An 18,086-nucleotide genomic window follows, 5' to 3' on the forward strand; every position below is an offset into this window, starting at 1 on the left:
TGAAGAAGGGTGGGAGGATGCTCGTGTGGAGCATAAACACTGCCATAGACCTATTGGGCTGAATGGCCTGTTTCTGTGCTGTGCACTCTGTGTAATTGTATTTAACTCATGCAGGTTTCCAGCATGAAATGGGTGGCGCAATCGGAAGGCACACCCAAAGATGTCAGGGAGAGGCCCGAGCCAAACTCGGTCCTTTCAGGACCACTGTTAGGCCTCTCAAGATCTAGAAAAACTGGACGGAGCACATACTGCACATGCTCCGCCCATTTGTAGATGTATTTCAATCGGGGCCCTACAACAAGCGTTAGGACCCCGATTTGCATATGCAAGGCACCAAACGTCCACTTCAGGTGGGCACCCAGCACACCTAAATGTCAGCAGTTTTCAATTTGGCAGCCAGCGTACTTCCAGTGCAAATGAGCGCAGGAGATCGTGACTTGGGATTCATCCCCTACCTTTCAATTTTTGCCCAAAAAATGGGGGAAACAATGTTGAATTTATCCCCCTCTATCTTTAATATTTGCCCCAGAAGATACTTTACCACTAAGAGTAACATTTCTAATGCAAGAAACCAAGAAAAAAAAAATCAAGAATTCTGAATAAAATGCCTATTCCTACTCATACAAATCCCTATATAAAATTTTTTTGCACCCTAAATGCTTATCAGCCTTCATGATCGAGAGGAGTTGCTGAACCATCTGCTTGCGCACCCAGTCCGAGTGCTTCCCTGCTGGTCCCCCCATTCTGAGTGTTTTCCAGCCCACCTACTTGGCAACCAGCCTGCACTGAATGCTTCCCAGCCCAGTTCAAGTGCTACCTGGCTGGCTTGCTCCATGAATGCTTTCTGTACCATTAAGATGTAAAATAGGAGCGGGAACAGTGAAAGATTAATGTGAAAAAGTGTAGGAAGTAAAGAAGGAAAGCAGGAAGAGACATGAAGGGAATAGAGTTTGACTAATTTATTAGAGTTCTTTGAGAAGTAACAAGCAATGTGGATAAAGGGGATCCAGTGGATGTGGTGTACTTGGATTTCCAGAAGACTTGTGACAAGGTGCCACATCAAAGGCTACTACACAAAATAAGAGCTCATGATGTAGGGGGTAACATATTAGCATGGATAAAGGATTGGTTAGCTAACAGAAAACAGAGAGTAGGCATAAATGGGTCATTTTCAGGTTGGCAAGATGTAACAAGTGGCATGCCACAGGGATCAGTGCTTGGGCCTCAACTATTTACAATCTATATCAGTGACTTGGATGAAGGGACCGAACGTATGGTTGCTAAATTTTCTGATGACACAAAGGTAGGTATGAAAGTAAGTTGTGAAGAGGACAAATGGAGTCTGCAAAAGGATGCAGATAGGTTAAGTGAGTGGGCAAAAATTTGGTAGATGGAGTATAATGTGGGAAAATGTGAACTTGTCCACTTTGACAGGAGGAATAGAAAAGCAGTATATTATTTAAATGGAGAGAGATTGTAGAACCCTGAGGTACAGAGGGATCTGGGTGTCCTAGTACATGAATCACAAAAAGTTAGTATGCAGGTACAGCAAGTGATTAGGAAGGCAAATGGAATGTTGTCATTTATTGCAAGGGGAATGGAATATAAAAGTAGAGATGTTTTGCTACAGTTGTACAGAGCATTGGTGAGACTATATCTAGAATACTGTGTGCAGTTTTGATCTCCTTATTTAAGAAAGGACACAATTGTTTTGGAGGCAGTTCAGAGAAGGTTCACTCGACTGATTCCTGGGATGAGGGGGTTATCTTATGAGGAAAGGTTGGACAAGTTGGGCCTGTATACATTGGGGTTTAGAAGAATGAGAGGTGATCTTATTGAAACATATAAGATCCTGAGAAAACTAGAAAGGGTAGGTTCTGAGAGGATGTTTCCCCTTGTGGGAGAGACTAGAACTAGTGGCCAGAGTTTAAAAATAAGACTGAGATGAGAAGAAATTTTTTCTCTGAGGGTCGTGAGTCTGTGGAACTCCCTTCCCCAGAGAGCGGTGGAGGCAAGGTCATTGAATATTTTTAAGGCTGAGTTAGATAGATTCCTGATCAACGTGGGAGTCAAAGATTATAGTAGGTAGACTGGAAAGTAGGGTTGAGGTCACAATCAGATCAACCATGATCTTATCAAATGGCAGAGCAGGCTCGAGGGGCCGAATGGCCTACTCCTGCTCTTAATCCATATGTTCGTACGTATGATGTGAAATGGTGAGGGAAAGTGAATTGAAGGAAGAGGGCAAGAGAGGATAAAAAGTGAGAGCAAGAGAGTAATAAATGGGATAGGAGAGCAGTGATGATGACAGACAGAGTTACCAAAATCTTCAGCTAGAGGGGAACAAGAAACTGATTTTTGTTTTCTGGGGCTCAACCAAGCTGAGAACAGCTGGATTAGATAGTTCTTGGTTATATTTGTTCTTGGGGATGGACATGTTAGTTGAACGAGCTGTGAGTAATGGTGGCCTTAAAAATGTAAAAACAAAATATTTGGCTCGAGAGCTTCAGGATTTTACCCAATTGTGTCTTCCCAAGACTTGCATTGCCCACATTTCAATCATGCTCGCTCACCTCTGGCCCACTCCACATCTAAAAACACCACAACCTCTTCAGCTATGTCTTCCCCAGAACCTTTTGCCTGCTAGGAACATAGGAACAGGAGTAGGCCATTCAGCCCCTCGTGCCTGCTCCACCATTTGATAAGATCATGGCTGATCTGTGATCTAACTCCATTTGCCTGCCTTTGGCCCATATCCCTTAATACCTTTGGTTGCCAAAAAGCCGTCTATCTCAGATTTAAATTTAGCAATTGAGCTCGTATCAATTGCCGTTTGCGGAAGAGAGTTCCAAACTTCTACAACCCTTTGTGTGTAGAAATGTTTTCTAATCTCGCTCCTGAAAGGTCTGGCTCTAATTTTTAGACTGTGCCCCCTACTCCCAAAATCCCCAACCAGCGGAAATAGTTTCTTTCTATCCACCCTATCCGTTCCCCTTAATATCTTATAAACTTCGATCAGATCACCCCTTAACCTTCCAAACTCTAGAGAATACAACCCCAATTTGTGTAATCTCTCCTCGTAACTTAACCCTTGAAGTCCGGGTATCATTCTAGTAAACCTACGCTGCACTCCCTCCAAGGCCAATATGTTGTTCCGAAGGTGCGGTGCCCAGAACTGCTCACAGTACTCCAGGTGCGGTCGAACCAGGGTTTTGTATAGCTGCAGCATAACTTCTGCCCCCTTGTACTCTAGTCCTCTAGATATGCTGCATGATATTTCTACTTCTCTCAACTGCCATCAATCCTGCCACGGTTTGGCATGGTACCTCTATTGTGGTGCCAACCCACACCTTCATTCCAGATCTGACCGTTCTCAGACCAGGGATTACAGTCAGGACCTGAACCTACCCTCAGGGCCCTGTGTCCTTCTAGTCTCACACCTCAATGCTTCCAGTCCCTGTCTTTCCCCATAGAGCTCCCATTTCACCTATCAGTGCTCCTGGAACCTACATTACTCCCTGTGCTTCTACAGCCCAGACCCGCAGCCATCCCTATCGGTCCCAAGTCACAGCTCCTTCCAGTGCCCTATACTTCCAGGCTCTGCATGCTGCAACACCCTCCTTGACTGTTAACATACCCCAGTGATTCACCCCCTCCTCCTCCCCACCCCATTTCTTCCAAACCTCCAACCTCCTGAGAACTCCCAATCTTCAAACTCCCTTTTTGAGTGTTCTCACTTGCCCCAAGTAAGTTCAGGCACGAGTTCCCCACCTCCTAGTGCTCCCAGTCTCACTGACCTACCCCATGAGGGTTCAGAAAAGATTAACCAAGATGATACCAGGGATGAGAGGCTTTAGTCATGAGGAGAGACAAGAGAAACTGGGGCTCTGTTTAGTAGAACAGAGAAAGTTAAATGGAGATCTGTTAGAGGTGTTCAAAATTACACAGTAAATCAGGATAAACCATTTCCACTGGTTAGTGAGTCAGTAACCGGAGGGCATAAATTTATGATTATCATGAAAAGAATGAAGGGAAAATTTTTATATGGTGGGTTGTTAAAACATGGATGATGCTACTGGAAACAATGGTGGAAGCGGAATACCTTTTAAAAGTGGAGAAATATTTGAAAAATAATATTTTAAAATTATATGGAGAAAAGGCAGGGAAATGAGACCAAGTGGATAGATCTTTCAGGGAGCCTGTGCAGGCAGGATGGGCTGAATAGAATTTCTCAGAAGACCATGAAAATTTATCAATGCCCTGGAGATCAACCTTATGATGCATTGTGTTGCACATTCCTGTTATTATAAAATAGCATACTCTTTGACTCACCATGAGTAATGCCATAAGATATCCATTAATATATAGATGTAGCATTTAACATGTGCTTTGCCATTACACTTCCTGGATCATGCCATCTGCTGTGACACTCTATATGCAAAACATATGTCACACTTGCATCTGATCGGCTCAAATTTTAGACTCATGGGAGAAGCCAAAAACACCCCATTGTCACTGCAACCCTCTCAGCATGGAGGGAGATCAGCATTCCCTTGGAAACTCAAAACAGGTCTACCAGCCCTCACTCCAGTTTGGTGCAATGGTGAGGTCTTAAGGACTCAACTTGGGTGAATTCAGAGCCTGGCATGAGAAAAGGATCACCAGATTAGACCAGTTCCTTCATCATCAACAACAACTTGCATTTATATAGGGCCTTTAATGTAGTAAAATGTCCCAAGGTGCTTCACAGGAGCGTTATCAAACAAAATTTGACACCAAGCCACATAAGGAGATATTAGGACAGGTGACCAAAAGCTTGGTCAAAGAGGTAGGTTTTAAGGAGCATCTTAAAGGAGGAGAGAGAGGTAGAGAAGCAGAGAGGTTTAGGGAGGGAATTCCAGAGCTTTGGACCTAGGCAGCTGAAGGCATGGCTGTCAATGGGGATGCATAAGAGGCAAGAATTGGAGGAGCGCAGAGATCTCAGAGGGTCGTAAGGCTGGAGGAGGTTACAGAGATAAGGAGGGGCGAGGCCATGGAGGGATTTGAAAACAAAGATGAGAATTTTAAAATCGAGGCACTCTCGGACCGGGAGCCAATGTAGGTCACTGAGCATGGGGGTGATGGGTGAACAGGACTTGGTGCGAGTTAGGACACGGGCAACAGAGTTTTGGATGAGCTCACGTTTATGGAGGGTGGAAGATGGGAGGCTGGCCAGGAGAGCATTGGAGTAGTCAAGCCTAGAGGTAACAAAGTCATGAAGGAGGATTTCAGCAGCAGATGACCTGAGGCAGGGGCGGAGACGGGAAATGTTACAGAGGTGGAAGTAGGCAGTCTTGGTGATGGATATGTGGCCGGAAGCTCATCTCAGGGTCAAATAGGACGCCGAGGTTGCGAAAGGTCTGGTTCAGCCTCACAGCCTCCATCGTGGAAGATGCTTCAAACCGTAACATTTCCATATAATATCTTTTTCACATGAATTTCTCTTAAAATGCTTGTTTAAACCGTAATTAATCTATAACGAAACATATAATTATTTCTCACCGCAGAGTTCTTTTTGATTATAAAACGTAATTAAATTAAATAATTTAAAAAGTTAAAATGTTTTATGTAGGCCACGACAAAGAGTCGGCCAGAAATGAGCCTTCCATTGGCTGACAAATTGCACCTTTCCTAGAATAACCAAAGCTGCTATCTCCAAATGAGACACTACCTCCATTACCTCCCTGCTGTATTTTTCAGACTTCAGCATAAGCAAATCCCTCTGGAACTAGCACAAAGGAAGATGGTAGTGGTTGTTGGAGGCCAATCATCTCAGCCCCAGGACATTGCTGCAGGAGTTCCTCAGGGCAGTGTCCTAGGCCCAACCATCTTCAGCTGCTTCATCAATGACCTTCCCTCCATCATAAGGTCAGAAATGGGGATGATTGCAGTGTTCAGTTCCATTCGCAACCCCTCAGATAATGAAGCAGTCCGTGCCCACGTGCAGCAAGACCTGGACAACATCCAGACTTGGGCTGATAAGTGGCAAGTAACATTCACGCCAGACAAGTGCCAGGCAATGACCACCTCCCCTTGACATTCAACGACATTACCATTGCCGAATCCCCCACCATCAACATCCTGGGGGTCACCATTGACCAGAAACTTAACTGGACCAGCCACATAAAAACTGTGGCTACAAGAGCAGGTCAGAGGCTGGGCATTCTGTGGCGAGTGACTCACCTGACTCCCCAAAGCCTTTCCACCATCTACAAGGCACAAGTCAGGAGTATGATGGAATACTCTCCACTTGCCTGGATGAGTGCAGATCCAACAACACTCAAGAAGCTTGACACAATCCAGGACAAAGCAGCCCACTTGATTGGCACCCCATCCACCACCCTAAACATTCACTCCCTCCACCGCTGGTGCACTGTGGCTGCAGTGTGTACCATCCACAGGATGCACTGCAGCAACTCGCCAAGGCTTCTTCGACAAACCCGTGACTTCTATCACCTAGAAGGACAAGAGCAGCAGGTACATGGGAACAACACCACCTGTACGTTCCCCTCCAAGTCACACACCATCCCGACTTGGAACTATATCGCCATTCCTTCATTGTCGCTGGGTCAAAATCCTGGAACTCCCTTCCTAACAGTAATGTGGGAGAACCTTCACCACACGGACTTCAGCGGTTCAAGAAGGCGGCTCACCACCACCTTCTCAAGGGCAATTAGAGATGGGCAATAAATGCTGGCCTCGCCAGCGACACCCACATCACATGAACGAGTTTTTAAAAAAGCTCTTCCTTCACTCCCCCGCAACCCCCGCACCCCTCCCCCCCCAACCACCCCTCCAATACCCTGACCTAATTAATCATCAGAAACTAAGGTCCAACAAGTTACCCCAACTTCTTGACCTATATTTCTCCCAGTACTGTAAGCACTGCCATTTCATTGCCAATAAAACTGGATGCATCAATGCACTCCTCCTAAGAACATAAGAAATAGGAGCAGGAGTAGGCCACACGGCCCCTCGAGCCTGCTTCGCCATTCAATAAGATCATGGCTGATCATCTACCTCAACTCCACTTTCCCGCCCTATTCCCATATCCCTTGATTCCCTTAGTGACCAAAAATCTATCCATCTCAGTTTTGAATGTACTCAACGACTGAGCATCCACAGCCCTTGCGATAGAGAATTCCAAAGATTCACAACTCTCTGAGTGAAGAAATTTTTCCTCATCTCAGTCCTAAATGGCCAACCCCTTATCCTGAGAATGTACAAATCAATACTAGGAAGTGAGGAACTACTAAGAACTTATGAAAACAATTAATCAAACTTGAGCAATTTGCAAAATTTATCAATAAAAGAACGAAAATCGTTTTGGTCACAATATTGGTTTCTCCATTAAGATGAGCACTTGCTATTGGAATTATGGTTGAATCATAATAGAACCATAGAAAATTACAAACTGTTGAAAATGATTAAACTTACCAATAAAATAGCCTTTCTGTACTTGAAATTCTTCTAAATATGTTTTGCATCTGGGACCTGTGCATATGTGAGCCTTGGGTTCATGCAAGTTCCTAGACCCAACAGTAGTAGCTGAAGAGACTTAATTTTAGCATGGCACCGATTCCAGGAAGCACCTGTGGCTACACAGGTAACATTTTTTATAATTTAAAACTCTTGTGTATAGTGCCATCAAACCAAATGTGTGCATCATACTTGTATGTAGCATTAAAAAAAATATCCATTACACTTTACTGAATCACTTAAATAACTGCAATTTGTTCAGTGAAACGTGCTGATTTGCACAAATATCTGACAGATAGAAAAACATTCCACTATTAGGCACAAACTTGGAACTCTCAGAAAACCAACCAATGAAATCACTATTTGTTCTCCACAACTGCCAGCCTGGAATTGGCAACAATGACAATATAAACCAATCAACTTACACAATACGTTTTTCAAAATTATCTTGATGGCCAAACTACAGTATTATATACCCTTAACAAAATCATAAAATAAATAATTAATTTGGTCCAGATCCCTTTTATACCACTGAACTTTACCTTTTTCCAGTGCAGCATTCATATCGTTGACTCTTCAGTGAACTTTTCTGTTCTTACATTGAACCTAACTACGTAGTAGTCACTATCTCCCAATTGACCTCCTACTTTCAGATCAGTTATTTGCCCTACTTCATTTCCCAGAATTAAATCAAGCAATGCTTCCTTTCTGTTGGACTAGAAACATGGCTATTTTCATAGAATCATAGAATCATAGAAGTTACAACATGGAAACAGGCCCTTTGGCCCAACATGTCCATGTCGCCCAGTTTATACCACTAAGCTAGTCCCAATTTCCTGCACTTGGCCCATATCCCTCTATACCCATCTTACCCATGTAACTGTCCAAATGCTTTTTAAAAGACAAAATTGTACCCGCCTCTACTACTGCCTCTGGCAGCTCGTTCCAGACACTCACCACCCTTTGAGTGAAAAAATTGCCCCTCTGGACCCTTTTGTATCTCTCCCCTCTCACCTTAAACTGTTGGCTGCTCATTTCCTGCCTAAAAATTTGGCACTAGCAGAGGAAAATCTGGTGCGCCAATTTGCCTGCCTGATTCAATTTTGAGCTTGGCATTTAAATGGGCGCCCAGCACCCTTGGCCAAAACAGGCGGGGGGGTTGTTGTACGACCCCGATGACACGTTCCTTAGAGAAACGGGTGGAGCATGCACAGTGCATACTAGTCCCACTTTCTCCAGCTGTTGAGAGGCTTCATCCGTGGTAATTAAAGGGACCGGTGGAGGCCTCTCCAAAAAGGTACGTCTCTTCTTTTATTTAAGAGTTTTATGGGGCCTGGAGGAGCAAGAGCTGTCTTGTTCAACCTCCCCCCAACCCCCGCCCCCCCCTCCCCCAGCTGGCCAGCTGTTTTTCCGCTGCAGGAAACCTCTGAGCTGCAGCAGAGTGCCCGATTGGAGCCCGCAGTTCGTCAGAAAAATGTTAATGACGCCTGAACCTGAAAACCATTTGGGCCTCCAGACCGCTGCATTGGTTGGACACCTTGGAGGTGGGGGGGGGGGGGGGGAAGCACTGATATTGCTTCCAAGTAGAAAATCTTCCCCATGATCTAGGAATCATTCTAAAAGTGTTCCCCACTTTGATCATATGCATTGCTTTTAGAACAGTTTATCTTGGGATAGTATTATTGCCCTGTTGTTCTTGCATACCTCTCTGAACTGCCTGTAGATCTCCACCTCTGTCTCATCTCCATTGTTTTGTGGCTGTAATGCAAACTAAGAATTGTACCATTTCCCTTTCAATTTCTTAACTCGATCCATATGGATGAAGTCTTAATGCAACCCTCTGAGGAAATTCTTACGCTGCAGTCCTGTGATAGAATCCTTCACTAATACTGCACACATTTCCCTTTTTTCCCTCCCTTATCTCTTCTGAAAATGTTATATCCAGAAATATTAAGTTCCCAGTCCTGTCCAAATTTAAGCCATGTCTCCATTTATAGCTACTATATTATATCCATCCTTAGTTACTAATGTTATCAACTCTCCAATTTTCTTTTAAATGCTTGTGCATTCACATACATACAACTCAATCCTGATGCCATTTTCCTGGTACATTTCCCCTTCTTGTTTTACCTGGTTTTCTCCTTTTAATTTTTTGATAGCTCTTCCCTTACTTTTAAATGGTATTTATGTTTCTCACTATCTTCTAGCTTGTTTTGTTCCCTTTCTCCTCTGATGGCAGTTACGCATTACATTATTTCAGCTTAGCCTTCTTCTGTTTCAATAGCTTTATTAATCCTGCTCTCCCTCTCTAGTCTCAAAAAGAGACTTTTACCACTCTCTCTGCCTTATTAGTTTAGATTTTCCACCACTACTCTATTTAACTTCACTGGAAGAACATTGGTGCCATTTTGGATCAGGTGAATGCTGTTTCTCCTGTATAGCTTTCCATTGTTCCAGAAATTGCTCCAATGCCCGAAGAATATGAACTCTTCTCTCCTGCATCAACCATGCAACCATATGTTGACCTTCCAAATTTTCCTCTCCTCAACCTGTACAGCGTGTGGCAGAGGACACAATCTAGAGATTACCACATTTTTTAGGTCTTTTTTAATCTAGTGCCTAACTCTTAAGCTCCATCTCCAAGACCTCAAATATACTTCAAACTATATCATGGCTCCAATGTGGACTATTACTTTTGGCTGCTCCCCCTCCCTTTCCAGAAGTTTTTCCATTCACATGCCTGCACCATTGACTGATCAAAGGGAAGATGTGACCTACTCTTAGGACTTGGTCAATGTCTCCTGTGATAATTTACATTTTAACCATCCCTCCCTCCCCTTGGACAAGTACTAGGTTTACACTTGGTACCTCTCCTGGATGTCCTGTCCAAGAAGAAGAAACCAACTGTGCAAAAACTCGGACCTACACCCTACAACCCCATGATGTATATTTTGCTGTGCAACTATATTATAAGAGCAAAAGCATTTGCAAAAATAACTTTTCAAATACTGGGCAATAATTAATTGTGAATTTGTATTACTGGTTAAGTGCACTTGTTTCTATTTTTTTAAACTGCAGCACTACCAACGCAACCTGGCCTGCCAGAAGGAGAAATTACCAGTATTGAAATCCACAGGGCCAATCCCTATATGGAACTGGGTCTCAGCATCGTAGGCGGAAATGAAACTCCTTTGATAAATATTGTAATTCAGGAAGTTTATCGAGATGGTATTGTTGCAAAAGATGGAAGGCTTCTTTCTGGTGACCAAATATTGCAGGTAATGAACTAAAAATTGTTCGTAAATCTATTTTGACTTGTTATTCCAAAGTAAACTAGGCTTAGTATAATATGTAGGAAAGCTGTACACTCTTGCTGGGTTTTGTAAAGTATACTTTCCCACCCACACCGTTCTCACCAATTCCTGTCTAAGTAAGTGAAAAGAATTCCTTTTAATGTTTCCTGGAATTCTGGAACTATTGTAAATTTAATATAATTTCTTTGTCATTGTGATGAGCTGCCATTTTGAATATCTGGACTTACCAGGAACCCATTTGGTTAGTAATTGCTTTGTCAGCAAATTGTTACTTGGAGGATTAGATTGTTACTCTGATTAGATCCTTTCTGCATTTGGATGCCTACAGGAGGTGAGAGACATCGGAGTTATTAAACCTCCATATTCGCCAAGTAAAAAATCAGTCAATATCGCTCTCACTCTCTTTTCTCTCTCATGTTTATGTATGTCTAAATCTACTTTGTCAAAAAATATTATCATGGTGTCCATCAAATCAATTTTCCTGGAAACAGATTAAAATCTAATTTCATGAATCTGTTGAAATCTGATAGAAAGATATTTGTTCAGAAAATAATGGTATTATGATGCAAATATTGACCAGGCTATAAGATCAAATGTTGCACTTTAACATACAGAGCAACCTTGAATCTCCAGCAATTATGCTTTTGATCGTTAAGCATCAATCAATGCCTCTCAACTACAGTTAGTATATGTATATTATGTAATTGTGCATTCACTAAAGCACTTCTCATTATGACATGTAAAAGACTTGAATCCTTAGATCAGTGTTAAAATTAGGAAACCAAGGGATAGATTTTCAACTTGTCGCCTAGGCATAAAACTGGTGTTGAGGGTTGGTCACTCATTATAGAAAATACCTGATTTTCATTTACATCGGAAATTAAAATCAGGCGGTTTCTATAACGGGCAGCTAATACTGGTGTAAATGTTGTTATTTTTTCTGTGCTACATAGAAATGTCACAAAGTGGGAGTCGAACTCTAGCAGGGGTAGGGGAAAACTTGGGGGATGTAGATTTGCTAACTTTTTGCTGGTTATAGATGTCCTTGCATGACTTCAGTCATACAATAAATATCATGGAACAGATGACATTATGTTCTGTTGTTTTGATCACTGTATACTTTTTATGCCCTGTAAACATGAAATATGGTGCTGTACTGTTTTCTATTTTATTCCAGGTGAATAGTGTTGATATCAGCAATGTACCTCACAACTATGCTAGGTCTGTGTTTTCACAGCCCTGCTCTGCTCTACATCTCACTGTTCTGAGGGAGAGACGATTTGGTGGTCGAACACATACTCACCCTGATGGCAGCTGTATGCGAGAAGATGGCTTTCATGTGACTTTGCTTAAAAGGGACTCGAGTGAGCAGCTTGGTATTAAATTAGTTCGTAGAACAGATGAGGCAGGCATCTTCATCCTGGACCTTCTGGAAGGTGGTTTGGCTGCTCAAGATGGGAGATTGTGCAGCAATGATCGGGTGCTTGCAATAAATGGACATGACCTGAAGCATGGAACACCTGAACTTGCTGCCCAAATTATCCAGGTAAAATTCTTTTAGTGCAGCAAATATGTTGGTATATAGTAAAAACATTTGGCATTTGGTTTGAAATTGCTTTGATATTAAAGTCCATGCTGCAGTGCTACTAGTAATTTCGCTTTGAACAAATTCAGTAATAAAACAAAGAGTATAATTATGTGCAATTGAGAGCTTTACAAAAATATGGCTTAATTTCATATGGCACAGTAATGACATCGTGGAGCAAAACAAAATGCAGCTTTTTTTTTGCTTCTTTGTTTTTACATATTTTGTACTCATCAAGCTGAGGGATATCAGTGCTGGGGAATGGAACTCTGAATTTCAGGCACTGAGTGTCAAGATTAAGCACTCAAAACAACTCCCAGATCAGGTTTAGCACAGCCAGATGCAGAGCAAAACTCCCTCCATTCTGCCTCAACAATGTCTTCAGCCCTGACCACAGAAGTGCACCTCCTCCTGCACCAGTGTGACATTTCTCATGTCAACTATCAGTACTAGGACCATTCCGGTACAGATAATTTACATTGATAAGTCTGTACCAGATGCTAGAGTCTCAACATCTGCAGAAGAGCTTTTCACCTCTTCCTGATTGTACTACTTTTTCAGTTTCAAAATATGAAGATGCCAAGAAGAATAAATACCTGGTAAATAAGCCAAAAGATATTAAAACTGTAATAATAGCACTTGCCATGTTAAGGGAAACTTTGTGTTGTAGTCTTATACCCATTAGGAACTGAATTGACACTGCCTGAATTCATTTCAAATAGGACCCTTACAGCCAGCGGACAGAAGAGACTATCGTCACAATCTGGGCTGATTTTTATCGCAAGCCTGAGATAAAGGCTAGTGTCCAATACACTGCGCCACAGCAATTCCCAGTTTTCCTTTTTTTTTTATTCCTTCTGAAATGTTTTTATTTTAGGAGTTAATGAATAGGGTATAAACTTATCTATAAGTAAAGGTTTTATTTTCATGTTTTTCAGGCCAGTGGTGAGAGAGTTAATTTCATAATTTCTAGAACAGCAAAACACCAGCTCTCAAATGTTATTCGAGAACTGGGATCTCAAAAAAGCCATCCACAACTATCTCAGCAGCAGCAGACACAGCTCCTGCTCCACAGCAGACCTAGTACTCACAAGGTGAGTGAGAAAAATAGATTTCATTCAGTAATGAATTGCACTAAAAGGTTTACATTACTTGAGCCTGTTCTCTGTCAGCTGATTAACTGTGTTATCAGAATGGTTCTGAAATATTCTCAATTAGTCTAGCAAACTAATGTGAAGCTATCACTTGATATTAAATGTCCAATTAAAATTAATTACTTAAGATTATAAACAGCAGTATATACCATTAGGAATCATTTTGCAATTCTCAATGTGATACTTTTCATTAATCTTATCTAACTTAAGTAGTATGCATCTGAGATGATCTATAGAATATCATTCCATTCTTGAACCTGTCGTGCACTCTTTAATGCCAATCTTTTTTTAAAAAAAATAGAATTTTTATTAAATTTCCTCAGCCTCTTAAGTTTGCTAGGAATGATATAGCATGGGTTTACACCTATGATTCTTTGGGTAGAGTGTTCCCAATCTTGACAGGAAGCAGGACAAGCAGAGGCTAGCCACTTCCCCATATGAAGGGAAAATCAATTAATGAAGCTGGAGAGTGATCACCTTTGAGGGTAAATGAATGAAGAAGTCATGAAATAAGTTACTATATAAATAATTTCCAATCCTTATAAATGTATTCATGGAGACACTTTGTTATTACATTAATATTTTAATACATTGAATGAGAACAGAAGCTTTTTCCTATTTCCTCAGGACCTGTCCCAGTGTGTTACTTGTCAAGAAAAGCAGATCACTGTAAAGAAAGAGCCTCATGAGTCTTTAGGAATGACTGTAGCAGGAGGACGGGGCAGCAAAAATGGTGAATTGCCAATCTTTGTCACCAGTGTACAGCCACATGGTTGTCTCTGCAGAGAAGGGAGGATCAAACGTGGTAAGACTACACACTGGCCAGTGCCTCACAGGAACTCCTTTGGTGATTTAGCAGGATATTTTAATGTTAAAAAGTAATACGATTTCAAGCAGGGATTAAACAAACTGTACCTGCTATAAGTTTAACCTTAGAATTTGAATGCAGTTGGGCAAAATTAAAGTGCTGACTAAACCTCTTATTTACAAAACTTTAATGGATCTATGAAATTTATCTTCTGTAATTTTTGTAGGCCTGCTAAAGCATTGTTTTTACAGATCGAAGTACATTTTATATATTTTATGACTAAAGCAAGGTGAATAGCATAAAGCAGAAATTTATTGTTTATGTGGAATTTTATAAATACAGCTAAATTATCTTTCTTGTATTCAGTTGACTGTGAGGATGTAATACAGCTAAATGTTCATGTAAATGTTTATTTTTGATAATTATAAATTAAACTTATGGAGAGTTAAATTGGTAAACCCCTGAAAACATGCGCTGGGATCGCGGTGCACGGTTAACCCATGAACGGTCGTTGAGATGCAGGCAGCATTCATGCTGCCTGGTGATTGCAGTGATTGCTGCGTGCAGCCAGCGCTAGCTGCAGTGCACCTCCCCTTTACCTCTTAAAGGGGAGGTGCACTATGGCTGCAGGGAGGCCTGGAATTGGTGTGGGAACTAACTCTGTTCTGGAATATACTGAAGAATGGCTGGGCCTGCGAGAGAGCATGCACCAAGATTCTCGGACGACACACTAAAGGCCTTGGAGCAGGAGGCCCTCCATACACATGCTGAGGAGGCAGCGGGAGGAAGTGGTGCACGAGATGAATGCCAGGAGCATCACTCCACGCACATGGATGCAGTGCAGGAAGAAGTTCAATGATTTGACAGGAGAGGTCAAGGTGAGTGAGTTCAACTGTCAGGTGGCATATCCTACCAACTACACCACTAGTCTCATCCACTGCTCCACTCACTACACCCCCCCCCCCCTGCCACCCCCCCATCACTCACCTACCAACAAACTCTTTCCATCAGTACACAACTCTTCAAATCACATGCTGCATCTCACTCTCACACAGTACCACTCTTGCAAGCCACACACTCACAGGTCACACACACTGGTAGCTATTCAACTTTGACAGCCACATCACCCAAACATCTTGCAGGACACTCACTGACACACTTTCCTCTTTCTTGCAGGAGAAGGTGGCGCATAACAACAGGCAGCAGGAAAGACCTGGGGGAGTACAGACATGCCTACACGTCCTCACTCCCATGGAGGAGACAGTGCTGTCGATTATTGGGCGGGCTGTCGCTGCAGCTGTGGCCACTGGCAGTGCTGGGGGTAACGATGATGAGGGTCTCTGCATACCTAATCCTCCTTCTCGCTCCCCACTTCTCCCTCATCCCACAATCTTTTCTGACTCACATGTTGCAGATGGTGTGAGCACACATGCCTTACTTTCTCCTCTCCCCTCACCACAACTCAACCCATTTTCCTTTGTCATTGCACCGGCAGCATCAGAGGAGGCAGAGGAAGATAACAGTGATGTTGCAGAAACTCTGTCACTCGATCTTGCACTCGCAGCCACCAGCTCAGAGACTGACACTTTGCGTACTTTACAGGCTAGGTTAGAGGAGAGATCTGCACATGGTGGGACACCGGGCACAAGTGCGCAGGAGCCGGGACGGGGGGAATGGATACCACAGGTGCCAGCTCGCGAGGTCACACACTAATTCTGCTGCCGAGGAGTCAGATGATGACTTCGATGGGCCAGGCTACAGAAGAAGGCTGATGGGTGTACACGACTGAATGCTTGGTGCACCAGAAAGCCTGTGCGCAATGTCAAAGGGCATGGAGGAGTCCAGCTCCAACTAGGCACAGGGCTTTGCGCAGAGCTTGGAGCCCATCCTTTCCCACATGGAACAGGTGGTCACCTCCATCAGCACACCTATGGAACCCACCATGATACAGCGTCTGATGACCGATGTCACAGCTTCCGTTGCAACACAAACATCTGCCATCCAAGGTCTGACTGCTGCGTTTGGAGCTCAAACTGCCGCCTTGGAAGTTCAGACTGCTATCGTGGCTCTGGATTTCATTGTGGAACGGGGTTTCCAGAGCATCACAGCAATACAGCAATCTGTTCTCCAACAGATCACCAGGATTGCTGAGGTTGCCGCCCCCAGGAGAGTGGCAGTGGTGCCATGGAACACTAACCTGCTGTCCTCTCTCAGGATGACAGCATTCTTGCTCCTACCCCTGCCACTCCGCCAGTGCCCTTGCTGTCACCTGTCAGCCAGCCGGCCCTGACTGCTGCAGCCCAGGCCGAGGTGGTGCAGTCTGAAGCCGGGCCCTCCCAGCCCAGAGCTGCTCGAGGTTGTCCTCCAAGGCCATCTGCATTCTCCTCAATTGAAGATCAGCAGCCTTCCACCACCCATGCTCTAGCCACTGGGGATGCACCTCGTAGGAGCACAATGAAAGGTAAAGGCACACAAACACAAGCGTTAAGGGAATGAACAAGGGTGAATATTCTCATTTTGTTTGAATTATTACATTTTTTTAATTTATAAAAATGGATTTGAATTTGCATTTGGTGTTGGTTTTCATTTCTGCGATGAGCTGAGGGAGGAAGCAATGTGCAATAAGGAGGACAATTTGATGGTCTTGTGGGAGCAGAAAGGTAAGGACTGTGGGAATGTTGGTGAACGAGGAGGTGTCGTTGAGGTTACTGGTATCGCTCTTTAATCGTCTGACAGGCAGACAGGGCATGTCTACTTTGTTGCTTCCCTGCCACTTCCTCCACTTCCTGCTGTACTTCCTCCTCCTCCTCCTCCATCTATTCCTCCTCCTCCGCCCCTTCCTCTGGCTCAGGTTCTCGCCGGATAGGCGGTGGCGAGGGCTGTTCCATCATAATGGCGAGGTTGTGCAGCATGCAGCATACAATGACAAATCTTGATACCTGCAGGGCTTCTCCAGAGCAGTCTGGAGTCATGAGCCACTTCATGAGGAGATAACCCTTGTCACCCAGTAGCCAACCTTTGACTTGCCATGCTGGTTGAAATATAGGTGGCACTTTGGACTGTGGTAGAATGAAGGAGTCAAGACTTCTGCCAGGATAGCGGGCATTGACCTGCATGATGTGCTGCGTGTGATCGCACACCAGCTGCACATTGAGGGAGTGGAATCCCTTTCTATACATAAAAATGGGCGAGTTCAGATGTGGAATACGCATGGCAATGTGCGTACAGTCAATGGCACCTTGCACCACGGGGAAGCCTGCAATGCGAGCCAACCCTCGTGCTCGCTCCTTCTGCTTGTTTCTGTCAAGAGGGAACGTGATGAATCTGTTTGTGTGCGTCCAGAGCCTCCGTGACATCCCTTATATAGTAATACACTGCAAACTGCGAGATGTTGCTTATATCTCCAGCAGCAGCCTGAAAGGAGCCAGAGCCATAAAAATTAAGCGCCACGATCACCTTGACAGCCACAGGCAATGCTGTCCTTGTCCTGCTCTGAGGCTGCAGTTGTGGCTGCAGCAGTTAACAAATCTCAGTCACAACCTCTTTTGTGAATCACAGCCATCGGATGCACTGGTCGTCGCTGAAGTTGAGATAAGAGAATTGGTCCCTCATTGGATATGGCCTCCTGCTGAATGCCCTCCACCTCCTCCTCCGTCTTCTGGCAGCCTGTCCTGCTCTGCGTTGCTTCTCTGCATGCTCCCAGTCAT

At 43.6% G+C, this 18,086-nt stretch overlaps 1 protein-coding gene across 2 annotated transcripts in view; it reads left to right on the forward strand.

The window, feature by feature from the left end:
- The window catches only part of lnx2a (ligand of numb-protein X 2a), a 186,886-nt gene that overhangs the window by 145,965 nt on the left and 22,835 nt on the right, over nucleotides 1-18,086 (forward strand). For both annotated transcript variants that reach the window (XM_067986007.1, XM_067986008.1), the window contains 4 exons: nucleotides 10,597-10,796; nucleotides 12,010-12,378; nucleotides 13,356-13,511; nucleotides 14,199-14,376. In XM_067986007.1, coding sequence (XP_067842108.1) covers nucleotides 10,597-10,796; nucleotides 12,010-12,378; nucleotides 13,356-13,511; nucleotides 14,199-14,376 — 903 coding nt within the window. The remainder of the gene's footprint in view (nucleotides 1-10,596; nucleotides 10,797-12,009; nucleotides 12,379-13,355; nucleotides 13,512-14,198; nucleotides 14,377-18,086) is intronic.

The sequence above is a fragment of the Heptranchias perlo genome, chromosome 6 (genome assembly GCF_035084215.1).
Source record: "Heptranchias perlo isolate sHepPer1 chromosome 6, sHepPer1.hap1, whole genome shotgun sequence".
In the NCBI taxonomy this organism is placed as follows: domain Eukaryota; kingdom Metazoa; phylum Chordata; class Chondrichthyes; order Hexanchiformes; family Hexanchidae; genus Heptranchias; species Heptranchias perlo.